The sequence below is a fragment of the Molothrus aeneus genome, chromosome 1 (assembly GCF_037042795.1).
Source record: "Molothrus aeneus isolate 106 chromosome 1, BPBGC_Maene_1.0, whole genome shotgun sequence".
NCBI lineage: Eukaryota > Metazoa > Chordata > Aves > Passeriformes > Icteridae > Molothrus > Molothrus aeneus.
This window is the reverse complement of record NC_089646.1, coordinates 14065757-14080880: the sequence shown is the minus strand read 5'-3', so window position 1 is coordinate 14080880 and position 15124 is coordinate 14065757. Positions and strand designations below refer to the sequence as shown.

General features: G+C 36.0%; 1 protein-coding gene across 7 annotated transcripts in view; it reads right to left on the bottom strand.

The window, feature by feature from the left end:
* The window catches only part of PARD3 (par-3 family cell polarity regulator), a 445230-nt gene that overhangs the window by 199664 nt on the left and 230442 nt on the right, over nucleotides 1-15124 (bottom strand). For all 7 annotated transcript variants that reach the window (XM_066551580.1, XM_066551588.1, XM_066551597.1 and 4 more), the window contains 2 exons: nucleotides 7156-7281; nucleotides 5412-5791 (listed from right to left, as the gene is read on the bottom strand). In XM_066551580.1, the coding sequence (XP_066407677.1) occupies nucleotides 5412-5791; nucleotides 7156-7281 (506 nt within the window). The remainder of the gene's footprint in view (nucleotides 1-5411; nucleotides 5792-7155; nucleotides 7282-15124) is intronic.

Sequence of the window (15124 nt, the reverse complement as noted above, 5' to 3'; positions counted from 1 at the left end):
TGACTGCTGAACTAATTATCCTAATGTTCCACTTTGGAAACCAGGTTTTTGGGGTTTTTTTTGAAGGACTGAACCTCAAATGTAAGATTTGAACAGCAAATATGTTCTTACTGTAAGGGGCATCACTAAACTAACCAAGATCATTTTACTGCTCCTAGTTTAAGCCCCATATTTTCAGAATTTGTGCACATGTAGTCAGGCTTACTGTACATGCAAATGACTGCTTAGAAGGCTGACTGCTCAGCTGTCTACAAAATTTCTGCAGCCACATACACAATCAAGACTAATTGCATGCCCATTTTTATGTAGTTGAGTGATTTGGAACAAGTGAGGTTTTTTTCTCCAAGTAAAGCTCAGACCACTCAAGAAGATGTTTGATCAACCTAATAGAAATGTTCTTTTCCCCTTATGCTACAGCCTGCTAATGGTGATCAGAAGTGTTTTTAAAAAATAGAAAGATGAAACTGATGCAGTTTATGCTTCTTCAGTGACTAATAATGCTCAAAATTATTTGCTTCACTTTTGAATCTCATTTCTCAAGGTCACTGAAGTAATTTAGGCATCTACACGCTTCATTTCAAAACTGACAAACACTCTGCATCTGAACAGGAATTTCAAGAGAACATATCACTTCAAAAGAAATTTTAAACAAAAATTTAAAATGTCAGTTCAAAGTCTGGCTCAAGAATCTGTGTGGGGAAAACAGGAGAGTATAATGAAAAATGCATATAAATCTGTACACTTCAGCTCCATGATGCAGGATATCTTACAGACAAGTTCAGGGTCCTGTCTTATACACTCTCCTGTATGAATCCAAGCAAAGCAAGTAACTGTCCATAGATGTGCTCCACTCCAGAGCAAATTGATGCCATTTCAAATTAGCATAGTCACAAACTATCTATGCCAACTCATTTGTGTCTCTAAGAGCTTCCTGCAGAAAGGAACTTGGGTGCAGCAGGGCTGGGTGTCACTGTGCCACAGCACTGAATGCCCAGGCCCCTGGTGGCACTTGCAGAGTTTCAGGTCAGCTCTGTATAAAAGATGTAGCATTATTAACCTCAGCAAGGCCAGCAAGGCAAACAGGAACACAAGGAACTCTGAAGAGCAAAGTCTCATAATCCTGCTCACATCTACATTTTAACCATTTTTCTCTCTCCTGCACTGTGCAGAGGGGCCTCCTTTGTTCCAGGACTCACCTTCTAGAACAGAGCTGCTATGTCCTGTTTGTGATGGATGCAGTAACTGCTACAGCTTTCCTGGCAGTTCTGTCACTCATTTCTTTCCCTTACTTTTTCTTGTTTTGCAAGAGAGAGGCCAAAAAGGAAGAGATAATCACAACTCCCATGGTTGGTGGCTAAGTGACACCCTGGAAGTGGGGAGATGTGGACTGAAGTCCTAATTCACTGAATACTTCAGACAAAAAATTAGCAAAATATTTAGTGGAACTAAGACTTAAGAAACATGAGCTCAGTGCTGACATTTTACTTCCTGGATTTTATATTTAATTTAGCTATACAAACATGTAGTTATAGATAGAAATCATATGATGCAATGAGCATTATACTGAAGGGCAAACAAATAAGATTAAGCTAATTTCCAGACCGAGTACTTCAAGCTTGTCTTAGTACAGCAGTAGATATGAAATCTAAGTAGCACAATGTCCAGGAGAAAAGCAGTCTTCTGAATGCTTTAGTATCAGGCTAAATGTTGTGAGTTACTAAGTGCTCAAAGACTGAGCCTTAGAGCCATTTGCTATATAATTGGTTATTTATTATTTAGAAGTGTTGGACTAAATTCCTCTCAGATGCATTGGCTCAAATACTTGCAGCCAAAGAAGGAAAACTCTGGGAGTGTCCTGGTGCATATGAGCTCAAGGTTCATCCTAACACTCTGGGTGTTGTATCAGTGGTCTTATTTTCTTTATTCATTAGCTGTAAAGAACTATTTTTATTTATTTATACTTACTTGCGTATCAGTTTACACCAAAATGTATACAAACACAGACTCTCTGTCATGTCTTGCATTATCTTAATTTGTGTGAGCTATTAAGCTAGACTGCTATACAGCCTTAATGGCATTAGAATATCAGCAATAAACCCTACATCTCTATGCTAAAAGTTCAGGCCTTGACCTTTAAGGCAAGATAAACAGATATCCATTTTCATTTAGAAAAGCCAACAAACATTCCACATTGACTGAAACATATGACTGACCTTCTCTTCTGACTTTATTAAACTGCTAAATCCTATGAAAGTTCAGGTTATTTTAAAATGCCAAATCAGCAATAAATATTAAGAAATCATAATTACAGAGGCACATATTGTAAGATTATTCTATGATTGTCATCCTATATCATAAAGCTTATGCAATATATAAAAATACAGCTGCAATAAAGAAGTTCTGTCTGTACTAAAAGAGTCAATTCTTATATAGTACATCCTTTATCAGAATGTACAGGTTAAATGAAAACTGAATTTCAAGACGACACTTTGCATGCCTTAATGCACCCCACAATGAGTTTTTAAGGTAATGATGCTAACTGGTGAAACAACTGCTGCCTGTCAACTACAAAAAGACCATTTGTTAAATATCTATAAAGCCTGTATTATTAAAACTTCCTTCCTTGGAAATAATCATCAAAAACAATCAACATCCCTACCGAACTCATATTTACAACAAAATACAACAATATTCCCAAGCATATTGCTGCCTTCATTGCTCCATATGTGTGTTCTCAGAGTGATCAAATGTACGTCAAAATGGGAGGCCATGCTGCTTTCTACAGTGGATATTAACAAATGAAAGACAGCAATGATAAAAAGGCATCTTTCCTTATGCCCATTCTCTTTATTTTTACCATGCATAAAACACAGTTTCTACCTTTATCTATAGCCTGAGTTAGGTGCCATTCCACCATAAGTAGTATTCTCAAATAAGCCAACTCTTAGAAACAAATATCTCCTTTAAATTTCTAAAATATATTCTAAATATATTTCAAAGTTCTTACTTTGAAAGTGAGAACTTTGTAAGAGCCATCAGACTCCTCTGGTATGAACTAGATGTTAAAGTGATCTTTGAGATCACTTTTCATCAACAGGTAGCATGCATCTTCTTTACTCCAAACCCACCTAAGATATTAGCACCATCAAAGATAAATTACATTATAGCCTTGGGGGGAGTATTTCTGAAAGAGTATCCTGTGCAAGATAACCAAATATAACATATATCACAGTCAAAAATCCATAAAATGCCAAATTATATTCTTGCATCTTATGAGGAGCTGTAACACCATATTTGTTTCATGCAAAAATATTATGGCCCCAAATTACATATTTATTTGTTAGTGCTTTTAAAATAATATGAAATGTTTATTTCCACTTCTGGCTGAGCATTATTTTATGTACTGTCCAAGTAATACTTCTAAAGACGTCCACAAACACAAAAAACCCGGGTAAAAATCACTGTAGTGACTGAGAGAATGTTAATAAGCAACTGATTCCTTACTCAACCAATAACAGCAAGTTTTTCCAAGTAGGCTGATTTGAGCTGATGGCCTAGAGAAATTCTTGAAGGAGCATCAACAACAGAAGCAAACTGTCAACTCAACCTTATGTCATCCAAGTTTGTAGAGCTTAAAATTCAGCAACCAGAAAGAAGCAATCTGGTGGTTCATGTGAAGTTCATAGAAAGGAAAGCATAATGATAATGTGACAAGTAGCCTGGTACCTGTGCAACTGTAAAATCCCTACCATTCAATGCACTGTTTTCAATGTCCTTCAATAAAAAGGTTAATTAATAAATATCATTAACATTAAGCACATAAGAATATCTTAAGGGGAATGTACCCCAAGTTCATGGAGAATATTGTCATATGGGTAAACTTTCTGCTGTGTAATGTAAATACTGTTCTTGTTGCTAGAGACCAAATTATAGCTAATCTTAAACATGCTCATTTGAATACTAAAAAGCTTACAGCATGTATAATCCTTTAAAAAAATCATTTCACAAGAGCTAAGAATACTGGCATCTAAATGTCATTTTATTATACTTTCAACTATCTGAAAAGCACCTACACATTAACTACAAAAAACCACTAAATTTTCTCACATCATAAAAATTTCATGGATGTACCAATGCATCTACATGTGCACATATAACACAGATGTTGAGATAAGCACACACTACTTTAAATAGTATCTCTCACCCCCATTCAAATTATATTAGCATAAGGGCCAAGACAGGAAATATCACATTACATCTCAACCAAAGGTTTTAACATCTCAGTGGAAAAAATTGAAAGCTTTAGCTGGAAATTAGAATGCCCAATTTACCAACTGGATCCAAAACACTCTTAAAATCCAAAGGCAAAACTCAATTTGAAAAGTCTTAACTGTGAAGTGCAGAACATGGGCCATTTTTGCTTAGTTGTTTACATTAAATAGTTCACCACTCCCTGGGTCTTGGCCACCAGAATTTGAGGCATTTACAGCACTACTTTATTAGCTGAGAAACAGAAAAAAATGTTAAAGCACTCCTCAAAATGGCCTTTTGCAGGCATGCCACACATGCTGAATGCAGGGTGGGTCTCCTGGGCCCATTGTCTCTCAGGGACAACTCAGTGCCTTGGCTGCAAAAATCAACCCATTGTGTCAGAGTGTCGGGATGGACGGAGAGGAGACATCTCTGAAGCCAGGTCATGGAACTTGGGGTTTATTGCAAAGGGCCTGGGTGCAGGGCCCTGCTGGGAGCTGCCAGCCACAGCTCGGAGCAGGCCCAAGAGAAGAGAGGGGGAGAGAGGATGAGAGGGTAAGAGAGTGAGAGGGTAAGAGCCTAAGGGAGTAAAAAAGGCAAGAGTGTAAAAGGGTAAGAGAGTAAAAGGGTAAGAGAGCGAGGCTCCCGTTACAATACAATAAATCTTCTTCTGTGTTGAATATTCTGATTCTCACTAACCAATCCAGTACAATATACATATCCTATAGTATTTACATACAGCCTACAAGAATAATTCCATTACCATACTGTGTTACATTTTAAACCCTAAAAACTCCTCTTTGGACCCCTTCTGCCAAGCTAGTAGGGTCTGCTCTGACCCTTGGACCTGTCTGCAAGTAGAGGGCATTGTTTCATTAAAAAGGGATTACTTTCAGTCTGGCTGCACCATTGTTTTCTAGTTGTTCAGTAACTAAGGTATCTCAAAGCTTGCTTTCATTTCAATCTTGCTTTTGGTTTCTATATTCTCAAAATCTTTTGCTAGACAATCATATTTACAAGGCTTTCCTGTGTCATCTTCCCCAACACATTGCACTCCCCGTGCTCCTGCCAGCCTTCCTGCCCAGGACAGGGGCGCTGGGCACACACACATACCCTACACACACATCTCCTGCTGCACGAGGAGCATGCTGGTGCCTTACCTTTCCTTAGCTGTATACTGAGCCTCTTCCCTATCTTTTTGGTGTTATAGCCACTGTTGGCAGTGGAGGTGAGAACTTTCTGAGGTGACGGTACCAGGCCGGAGGGTGGTTTCCCTGATGAGTTGACACTATGAGGTAGCTGTGAGTAGGAGTCTGTCTGGTCAGAGTGGTTCCCCACTCTAGACATTCTCTGTAAGGTGTGAAGTCCAGAATTGTTCATGCTTTTCCCCTCAGCATACTGGGAGTCGGGGCTGAAGCGGCTGGAGTAGAACACGCTCTCACTCTGGGACAACTGCTCGTACTGCTCCTTATTGGCCGCGGGCACCACGTGGAACCAAATGAACGGCGTACGCATGGCTTGGCGGAACATATGCTGTGCTCTAGGTTTTCAAGTGAACACAAAATCAGCAAATTAGGACTGGGAGACTATGAGATATTATAAGCATAATTACTGATGTTAATTAAGCAACACGAGCTGACAGACACATTGCACTCAAGCATAAACCATAACACTTGAATCTGTTCGCTCGCCTATTTGGTCTGCTTTTCGCTAAGGTTTACTGCTTCAGGGCAACACTATGGTTAAATATGCTTCATGACTAATGTAGCAAATAGTGAATTCAGAAAAGCAAAAATTTTAACCACAGTCATGAAATGCAGACAGTTCTACAGCAGGACTGCAGTGTCCTTTTGTTTTGAACCTTGATAATTGTAATAATTGCGATAACTGTTACCACAGTGACAACAGAATTATTAGAATAAAAATTACTAATTATAAAAGACTATGTATTCCACAATTTTCTGATTATATGGAATCTTGCAACCACTCTAGCTTACAATTCAATTTTTTTCAGCTGGTAGTATATCAAAGTACAACATTAAGAGATGAGAAAAAAATGCTCAATCCCATACAGACAGACACTGGGCTTCAAGGTCACAATCCAAAGTATACAAAAACAACAAGGTCTCTTCACAGTCTTAACAAACTGTGATTCAGAACCTTAGAACAAGCAGAGACAAGCTGCTTTCAACCATATGGTACAGGGTGATGTTTCAATTCAGGTTAGAGTCAAAGAAATTAAAGCCACATTTCAAATATATATTAAGATAATCAGAACAAATGTTATTTGGCCCTCAGTGTGTTACGAATTTCAGAACAATATGATCATCCATGAAATCACTCATTACCTGCATAACTCTTTTCTATTTTTCTTTCTCTTACCTGAGTGTGAACTACAATCCCTCTTAAAAGTCTTTCTGATTCATTTTGAGATTCTACCAAGTCCAGACAACCACTAAGCAAATACTTCTCTCTTGAACTTCTCCAGGAAGTTTCTACATATACAGCACCTTTAGTTCTCACACAATCAAGAAACCACATATTTTTAAAATGTTAAAACCAAAGTCCTCATGTTGTCCATTTATATTGATGCATTTATAATGGTGCATTGGAAATATAAGAGCAAAAGTCATATGGGAATTTCAAGAAAAACAGATTACCAATATAAGAAGGAAAAAAATCTATCATGTATAAAAACAATCAAATGAAAATTGCATATACTCTAATGACAATAATTATCCTGGGGTTTTTTTAGTCTGGATATATAAAAGCCACTAATGTCCCTAAATGGATATTTTCTTTATTAGAAAGGCAAGCTTAGAGGTTACTTTCTTACCTTCCTCAAATTATTCCAAGGTGCTAAAAACCAAATAATGCAATGGAACGTGTGGTAAGAACACTTACTGCTCAAATCTCCTGTTCCGCAGGTCTCCGTCATTAATCCTGACAATACAATCGTTCTCACGGAAAAGGTTTTCCTGTTCAGCTTTTCCACCCTTCTCCAGTCGCTTCACCAGCAGCCCCAGCGTTCTGGAACATTAAGATTACAAATTATTACTATCTGAATAATTTGCAGCATAGAAAATCCTGTTGATTTAGTGTTTTACCATGATCACTACAGAAACTATATTTTAAACCATCTTTACCTTGAAGTAGTATAGCACAGTCTTAAATAACTTCAAGAATTATCTGATTTATTATCCCTTTTCCATAAAACAAAAAGCCTAGGTGTATCAAACACATCTAAAGTAAGAATGAACAGGCTGTGGGATGACAGCACATCCATTCTTGAAAAAGGATAATTTCTGCGTAGTAAAAACTCCAAGAATCACCACACATTTGAGAAAAGATCTCTTTTCTGCTAGTTAACTGAAGCTGAATAGGTTTAACTTAAAATTTGAATTTCTGAATTAGAAGACAATGCCACAGCCTTCACTACTCCTTCTGTGCAAGCGAAATGTGGGGTCATCTCATGTAATAAGCAGCCTGTAATGAGGCATGGATAGAGAATTCAATAATTTCATGAGGGCCAAACAATTCAATTCTTAACATTTTTAATTAAACAAAAAAGATGAAATTAAAAATTTAAATGCTCTTTCTAAATTCAGAATCTTATCTTAAATTAACTGACTGATGAAAATTTCCATTTGATAGCCTCTGTCCAATGAGTTAGTCCCCTCTGTTTCATGCTTACCCACAGCATCATCCTAAGGACATATTTAGAGAGAAAAGGTAGAAAAATATTCAACCTGAAATTATGAAAAAGGATCCTGAAGAAAGGACTTCTGAGGTACTGGCAGGATAGTATGCAAAGTCAGTGATGTTTCTATACCTGAACTCTCTACCTGAAGGACAACTCAATCTCTATGATTATTCTTGCATCGACACTGCATTTGGTTTTTTGTTTTTTTTAAAGAAGGTCAGCTTCACAGTGAAATCCCACAGGTTGTATCAGTGGGTCAAACTCACATCAGCCAAGTCAACAGCATTATTTTTTTCAGAATTCATTTCAAGGCATGGCATGAAAAACACTTGGTCCAAATCAGCAGGAATTGGAAGAGCACAGATGACTTTTAAGCAGAAACCTTTCAGTGGTCACAGCACTTCCATTCACACATAATACCTCAGAGTGAATGAGCAGTCAGTGGTGCTTAAAAGGACTCCTCAAGTGCTCAAAAGTTATGTATGCACTTGAGCACTTCATCAAACAGGTCAAAAAAGCAAAACTAATTTCTTCCACTTTAGACTCTTCATTTACCAATTTATCACCAGCACAAGCAAATAATACACTTTTTTTACAGAATAGTCATACATTTTCTCCCACAGGGTAGATGAAGGAGTAGGAGAAATGATCCTAGTAGTAATTCCATTTTTGAACCACCTAGAGACATTAAGATATTATCTTGAAAGGATCTATAAACATAAATTCTGACAACACAAATCATCAAATGAAGCTTGAGTCAGACATTTCCATGACAAAAAACTCTACAAGTCCACAACAGTGGCACACTAACCTAATGACCATGTTGTACTACAATTATTCATTATTACATTAAGTGGTCACAGGAAGTAAAACAAAACAAACTTTAAAATATTGATTCAATCCCTTTTTTTCCTTCTGTTCACTAAAAAAAAAAATGTTGAAGGCCGTCTCAGATTTTTAAAACTGAGAAATAATTATAAAGAAATTATGGGTGGTTTGATAGTTCCATGAAGAACCAAACTAACAGTTATATTAAGAGTAAAAAGGAAAACTACTCGTATGGCTTCACTATGTTATTTTTATCAGAATTATAGTTTTGACACATAGAAAACTGATGTGTTAGAAAACAAGTTTGTGACTTCTCACTTTGTGAGCTGATGAATTTCTTTTGGGGAGACTGTCTTTGAGCCACAAAGTGAAGCTACTGTAATTGTAAATGGGGAAGAGAAAGGCAAAGGAAAGTATAAAATAGGCAATGCTATATTTAAGAGAAAATCAACGAAATACTTGAGCAGGAAAGAAAGGAGTTGTATCTACTCCTCCTTTTCTTTCACTTGATGCCCAACAGCTCTTTGATGCAGGTGTACTCCTCTGCAATGCCCAAAGACAATTGAGAATTTGCATGTGCATGCAATGCTGGCACAAGAGCATACAAAGAAACAACAACAGGTGTTTGGTTTATACAGTTAACTATAAAAAATACCAAAATATCAAAACAATATCTACACAAAGTACAACAATCTAAGTTAATATAATGACAATATAGAACACAAAATAATGTGGTTATTTCGTCCCAATGTCTCCATGTACTTATGATTACAAAATAATTGCTCTATCAATAGTTTTGACATCGCATTTTTTGAAATGTTGCTTTCTACTGTCTCACATTCTGAATTTATATCAAATTATTATTGCAAGATGCACCTTTATGCATGGTTTGACATTTCTTATATTTATTCCACTTAGGCTTTCAAATCTGTAAAAATTTTACCAATCCTAACCAACAGTAGAATAATGTAACAGATAAATAAACTACCAGTCAAAATTGTAAATAATCTCATTAAACAAAGGCTACAAGTTCTGCTAATGAAAGACTGCTCATCTCTAACATGGCATATGGTGCTCGTGAGGATTTTGCTTTTTAACAAATGTTAGAGCTAGGTTAACCAGGCATATAAAGCTAAAGTCACTGACAGCAAATTCAAGGCTGGATGAACAGACTGAGTGAAACCTAAAACCAGGCCTCTCACAGTGCCTTTTTATTTATTTAATTTTTTATATAAACACATGGCACAAGAGATCATTTTAGACACAATTCCAGAAACAATTTCCCAAATGTGGGTTTGCATGGTAGAAAAAACTAGAACTATGGAAAATGTATGTTCTTCAAAAATTAACAAAAGCCTTCCAGCTTCCTACAGTGTTTCTTCAGCATATTATGGCTAAATGTAAGAATATGACTCTAAAAAAGACTTTCTGGGAATTCATGTTTGTTGTTGCAGCAACTGGAGATAAACAGAGTAGACCTGATATTGCAAATATGCAGTAACCTAAAAACAAATTGGATTTTTTCCCTGCCATATGCCACCATCATTAATCCTGAGAAGTGGAGTTATACTACAGCTTGAATATTATGTTTCCTACATTAGGAAGACATAAATTTTGAAAGCATCTAAAACTCAACTGGTATAAAGTACCAAAGTCAGTATATACATTTTTTTTAAACACAACCATGTAGCGTACCAATGGATGGGTATATTTGAATTTGCTTAATTTTGTCCAGTTAAAGTAAGTCAACACAGTTTCTAATACAAATTCTTCCATTACAAAACTTTTCAATTCCAACCTTTTCAAGAATCAGATTTAATATCACGTGAACCTTTGCAAAACACTCTGCAAGCCTACAATCCTGTTGAAACAATAATAAATAAAAATTTTGTACCTGTGCTCTTTTATACTAACATTAGCTGACACAGAAACAGAAGGGAAACTGCCAAAGCACAGAGCTCAGTCTTTGTATTTATTTTAAGTACCTAATTGGGAATGTAAGCAGCTGAGATTATATTAGCATTTGCACCACTGTATTTCCATGAGGTTCATTACTCTAATTATACTATTAAAATAAACTCAGCTACATGTGTTAACATTTCAGTTCTCAGTATAAATTACAACCAATGATAAAACTAGAAATAAGCCGTGATTTTTTTTATTGACATCTAAATTGCCTGACTTAGTTGGGGTAGTTGGTGAAATGCAAACTCTCCACATGCCATCCAGATGTATGGAAATGATGATAATTTACCTTAATAAAAACTGACAGTGGAAGTAAAAATAAAAACTGACACTGAGCATCTAGAATATGATTCGGCCATCATGGCCCATTGTATGTACACACTGAAGTTATTTATCTATTTACCTGCAAGCTAAATGTAGTGTAATCAAATCAGACAGAATAGAAAATAGCCAATTTAAATGTTTACCTAAAGTCACTAACATGAAAAGGCAAAAACTAGATTAAGGTACAAAAATAAGGATTGATTGAAAAGCTGATGTGCAGTGGTTTCATGCTTAGAAAGATCTTTGAAAAGTTCTACAAGAACATAAACACAGTGTAAAATTCCTAAATTCAGTGGTCAGAGTAGGCAAATTGGCTTGTTTGTTCAAGTTAAATTATTGTGGCAACTCAATGCTAAATTGCACATCAACTCCTTTACCCAATATTGACATCACAGCACTGCTATGGAGGCATTTAAATTTCATGCTTGAAGTCCAGAACCAATTCCCAATCTTTGGTAACCACTCCTCAGTTTTTTAGCTTGACTAATACTTCAAATTATGCTTATAAAACTTTTTAAAGGCTGAGATCAGACAGTTTGAATTCAGATACAAGAGTGAGGGAATGGTACGTTCACTCCACAGAGAATTTGTAAGTCATGGCTACCTTTGAGACTTAAAAGGCTGGAAATGCAGAAGAATAAATGGAGAGGCAGACAGCACAGACCTCCTACTTGATCAAAGAGAATATGATCACTAGAGAGGCATCTTGAAGGCAATATTATGGACTCTCACTATAGACAATGGCAATTAGATATTACTTCAGTTTTCTTGGTACCTTGAGTACAAGGCTAAATTTTTTACAGTGCCACATGAGGTGATTTTATAAACTCTAGAAAGTGAAGATATTTCCAATTAAAAAAAAAGAATAGAAAGTATGAAAAAATTTCAACTTTCTAGATTTCTAGTAAGGGTAGTTAGGGTTTGTCTATGTTTAAACACACACCTCTATTCGAGATTTTTCTTTCTTTTTAACAAAACCTGCTAAATTTGTCATTTAAACTGACAAAAATTCCCTTTTTTCCTCTTTTTTGAGACTTCCTAATATTTTAAGACATTTAGAATATATAACAAAAAACATTTTTAGCTGCAAGTTTTAGATGTACAGTTAATCATGGATTTTGTGGTATACTTCAACAGAAGAAAAGCTGGCAGAACTGTGCATACCTGTCTGTATCAAAGTAACATGTCTGATACTTATTAGTGGATGTTCATTGTGGAGTTTTCAGATGAATATCCAAATCCTTTTCAGTTCTGCTTTACTAAGTAGACTTCAGAGTAGACTTGGGACTATGGGACTCTGATTTCCATATCATTATTCACAGAGATTTCTGATGTTCTCTCATATATTCCTTGTGTCAATTGAATCTCTTTCCAAAGACAGACATGGCAGGATTTCAGAAGAGCAGCCAGGGTATAGAGCTTGAGATTTCAAAAGCAGAAGAGGCCATATAATGGTAAATTAGGCTATAATTACTGTTGAGCTTTCAGAGAACTTGGTGCATCCTCACTTAAACATCAACAGAACATCCCACATCATCAGGCCGCTCAAATGAGATTCTTAAGGGACTGTTTGCTCCTGTCTCTGAGCACCTAATAAGAAGGAAGGATTGGTGGTATGGTAATTTTGCAGTTAGAATTTTCTTTCCTCTCATATTTTTATCTCATTCATTCCCTGTTTTTTCTACTCTTATCTGAACACTTTCCCGCTTGCCTTCTCTTGTTCCTTCATTCTACTTTCATTTTCATGCCTCCTTTTCTGCTCAGCACTGCATCTATGCCATTGCAAAAATGTGCCAGCAGGTTTGCAAACAAAACTTTTATCCTTAAAAAATGCAAAACCATAAGGTAATGAATATGCATACCCTCCTCCCTTTTGATAAGGTGAATAAAATCTGCTAGGAAAATCATATGATCAAATAGCCCAATAAAAGACAGATACATTTCTAGAGGCAAAACCAGAAGGATAACAAGGAAACATACATAGAATAAAGTTTCACCATGTCTTTACAAATCAATAGTACTTTTCCCAGAGAAATACTGGGGTTTTTAATTTTAAAAGGTCTCAGTTTTACTGGAAAGAGAAATAATTTGTAGCACCTATAGAGATGAGGCAGAGACCTTTACAAATTTTGTTCAAGATCAAAAGCCAGTACTCAAAAGATTCTTATTCCAAACTCCCAAGAGATCATGAAAAAGTCAAATATTTTCTTAACAGACGTTAAGAACAGAGTTATGGCATATAATTTTTATAGTTTTGGAGTGTTTCCTTAAAGTGAGATTTTCTGGTAAAAATTTTTGGTAGGAGAAGGCTCCTCTTTATTGCAAAGGGAAAAAAAGGTGAATTGCATAATACTTTTTCAAGCTATTGATTTAATAACCATTGCCTATTGAGTAACATTTTCAAAAGCAAGAGAAAGGAACTACAAGAAAAGTAACTGAAAACACAGCATAACTGGAACTGAACAGCAAGCAAATATAAAACAACAATGGGACAGTGGACTAACTACATAACAAATGAGATCTTGTCTTTTTGGACATCCCTCAAAGTCTTTACTCAGTCCTGTGTTTGGTTTTCTATAATTAGGTTTGTACTAAGCACATCCCCGATCAAGTTATTATAAGCAGGGAGTTCTAGGTTGATTGTAGCAGGGAGAATTATTTTTTTGCAGCCAGGGGCGAAACAAAGAGCAGCCATGTGCTACAGTGAGAAATAAGTAGGAAGCAGAAGATTCCTGTCATGCATCTGCTCTGCCCTGAATCTAGCAAAAGGAGAAACAAGTGTGTCTTAACCAGGAGGGGAAAAAACCTAACCAAATCCCCACCAATTACTTCAAACCTGAAACTGAGTGTGTTCCTTCCCCTGTCCACTCTGGAGGCAGCTGGAGAAAAATGTTTATCCTACCTGAAAGCATGCAGAGACATGGGTATGCAGACAGCAAAGCAGCAGCACAACACAAGCACTTAGAATAAATGCCAAGCAATGAACTCTGCTATTCCTTCATTAGAAGACACAGGGCAAGGCAGAAGACTTTTGGAAATATTCTAGATCCTCCCCACCTCTGCTCCTCTACACTTTTAAGACATGGGACCAAGTGTCTCCCCTCTTCAGCAGATTATTTTGCAGAGGGTCAAAAAAACTCAGCAATTACACATATGGTTCATTTTTCAATGAAGTGAGTTCTAGTAGTACAAAGAGAAAGAGGATTCATTTTAATATAAAAATTATTTCCCTTGTAATAGAATTTGCTTTTCCAGTATGTCCTGATTTAAAATTGGCTTTTCTGCAGTAAAACTTTATCATATAATTTTGCATGACATAGTTAAATTTCTTATTTTAAAAATTGTGTATTTTATTTCTGTGTTTATGGCTCTTTTCCTTAACATGGTCTCATTATGTATGAACAGTTTAAATTTTGCCTCAGACTTGACAATCACAGTCACAGGCTGGAAGCAAATTTTACTCAGGTTAAAATTCTTATTCAAAATGTCAAAACACATATTTTAACATCAGCATTATTAACCAAGTACTTAGTAGGCAGCTGACATTCTTAAACCAGTCTTTTCCTTGGCCTTCACATTGCTGAAATCCCAGATAACTGTGTGAACATTTCAACCGTTCCTAACTCGATGGGATTTACTTCTGAGTTATGTTTGAAGTACTGTTCACTCACAGCCTTCCCATCACCACTCTGAATTTACTGAATTTCAGATTATGAAGAGAAGAATTCACCACTTAACACAAGTTTGCTCTTAATACTTGTAGTCCCTAGAAAAAGTAGCTTTAAAGTAAGACAAATTACATTTTCTCATAATGCATGTCAGTGTATGAACAGTTCCTACTGCTCAGGCTACGAAAGCATTGGGTTTCAAGTAACAAGTGCAAATAAAGCTCTTATACTGTGTTTAAAATCCCATGAAGATATTTGGTATGGAAGGAAAAATACCTAAAATACTCTAGTATTTCTGAATATAGCATGTTAATATTTGAGAAATACACTTGTATAGCAAATTAGTTTTGTTAATTTGTTAGTTTTTAATTATAAAACTGAAATT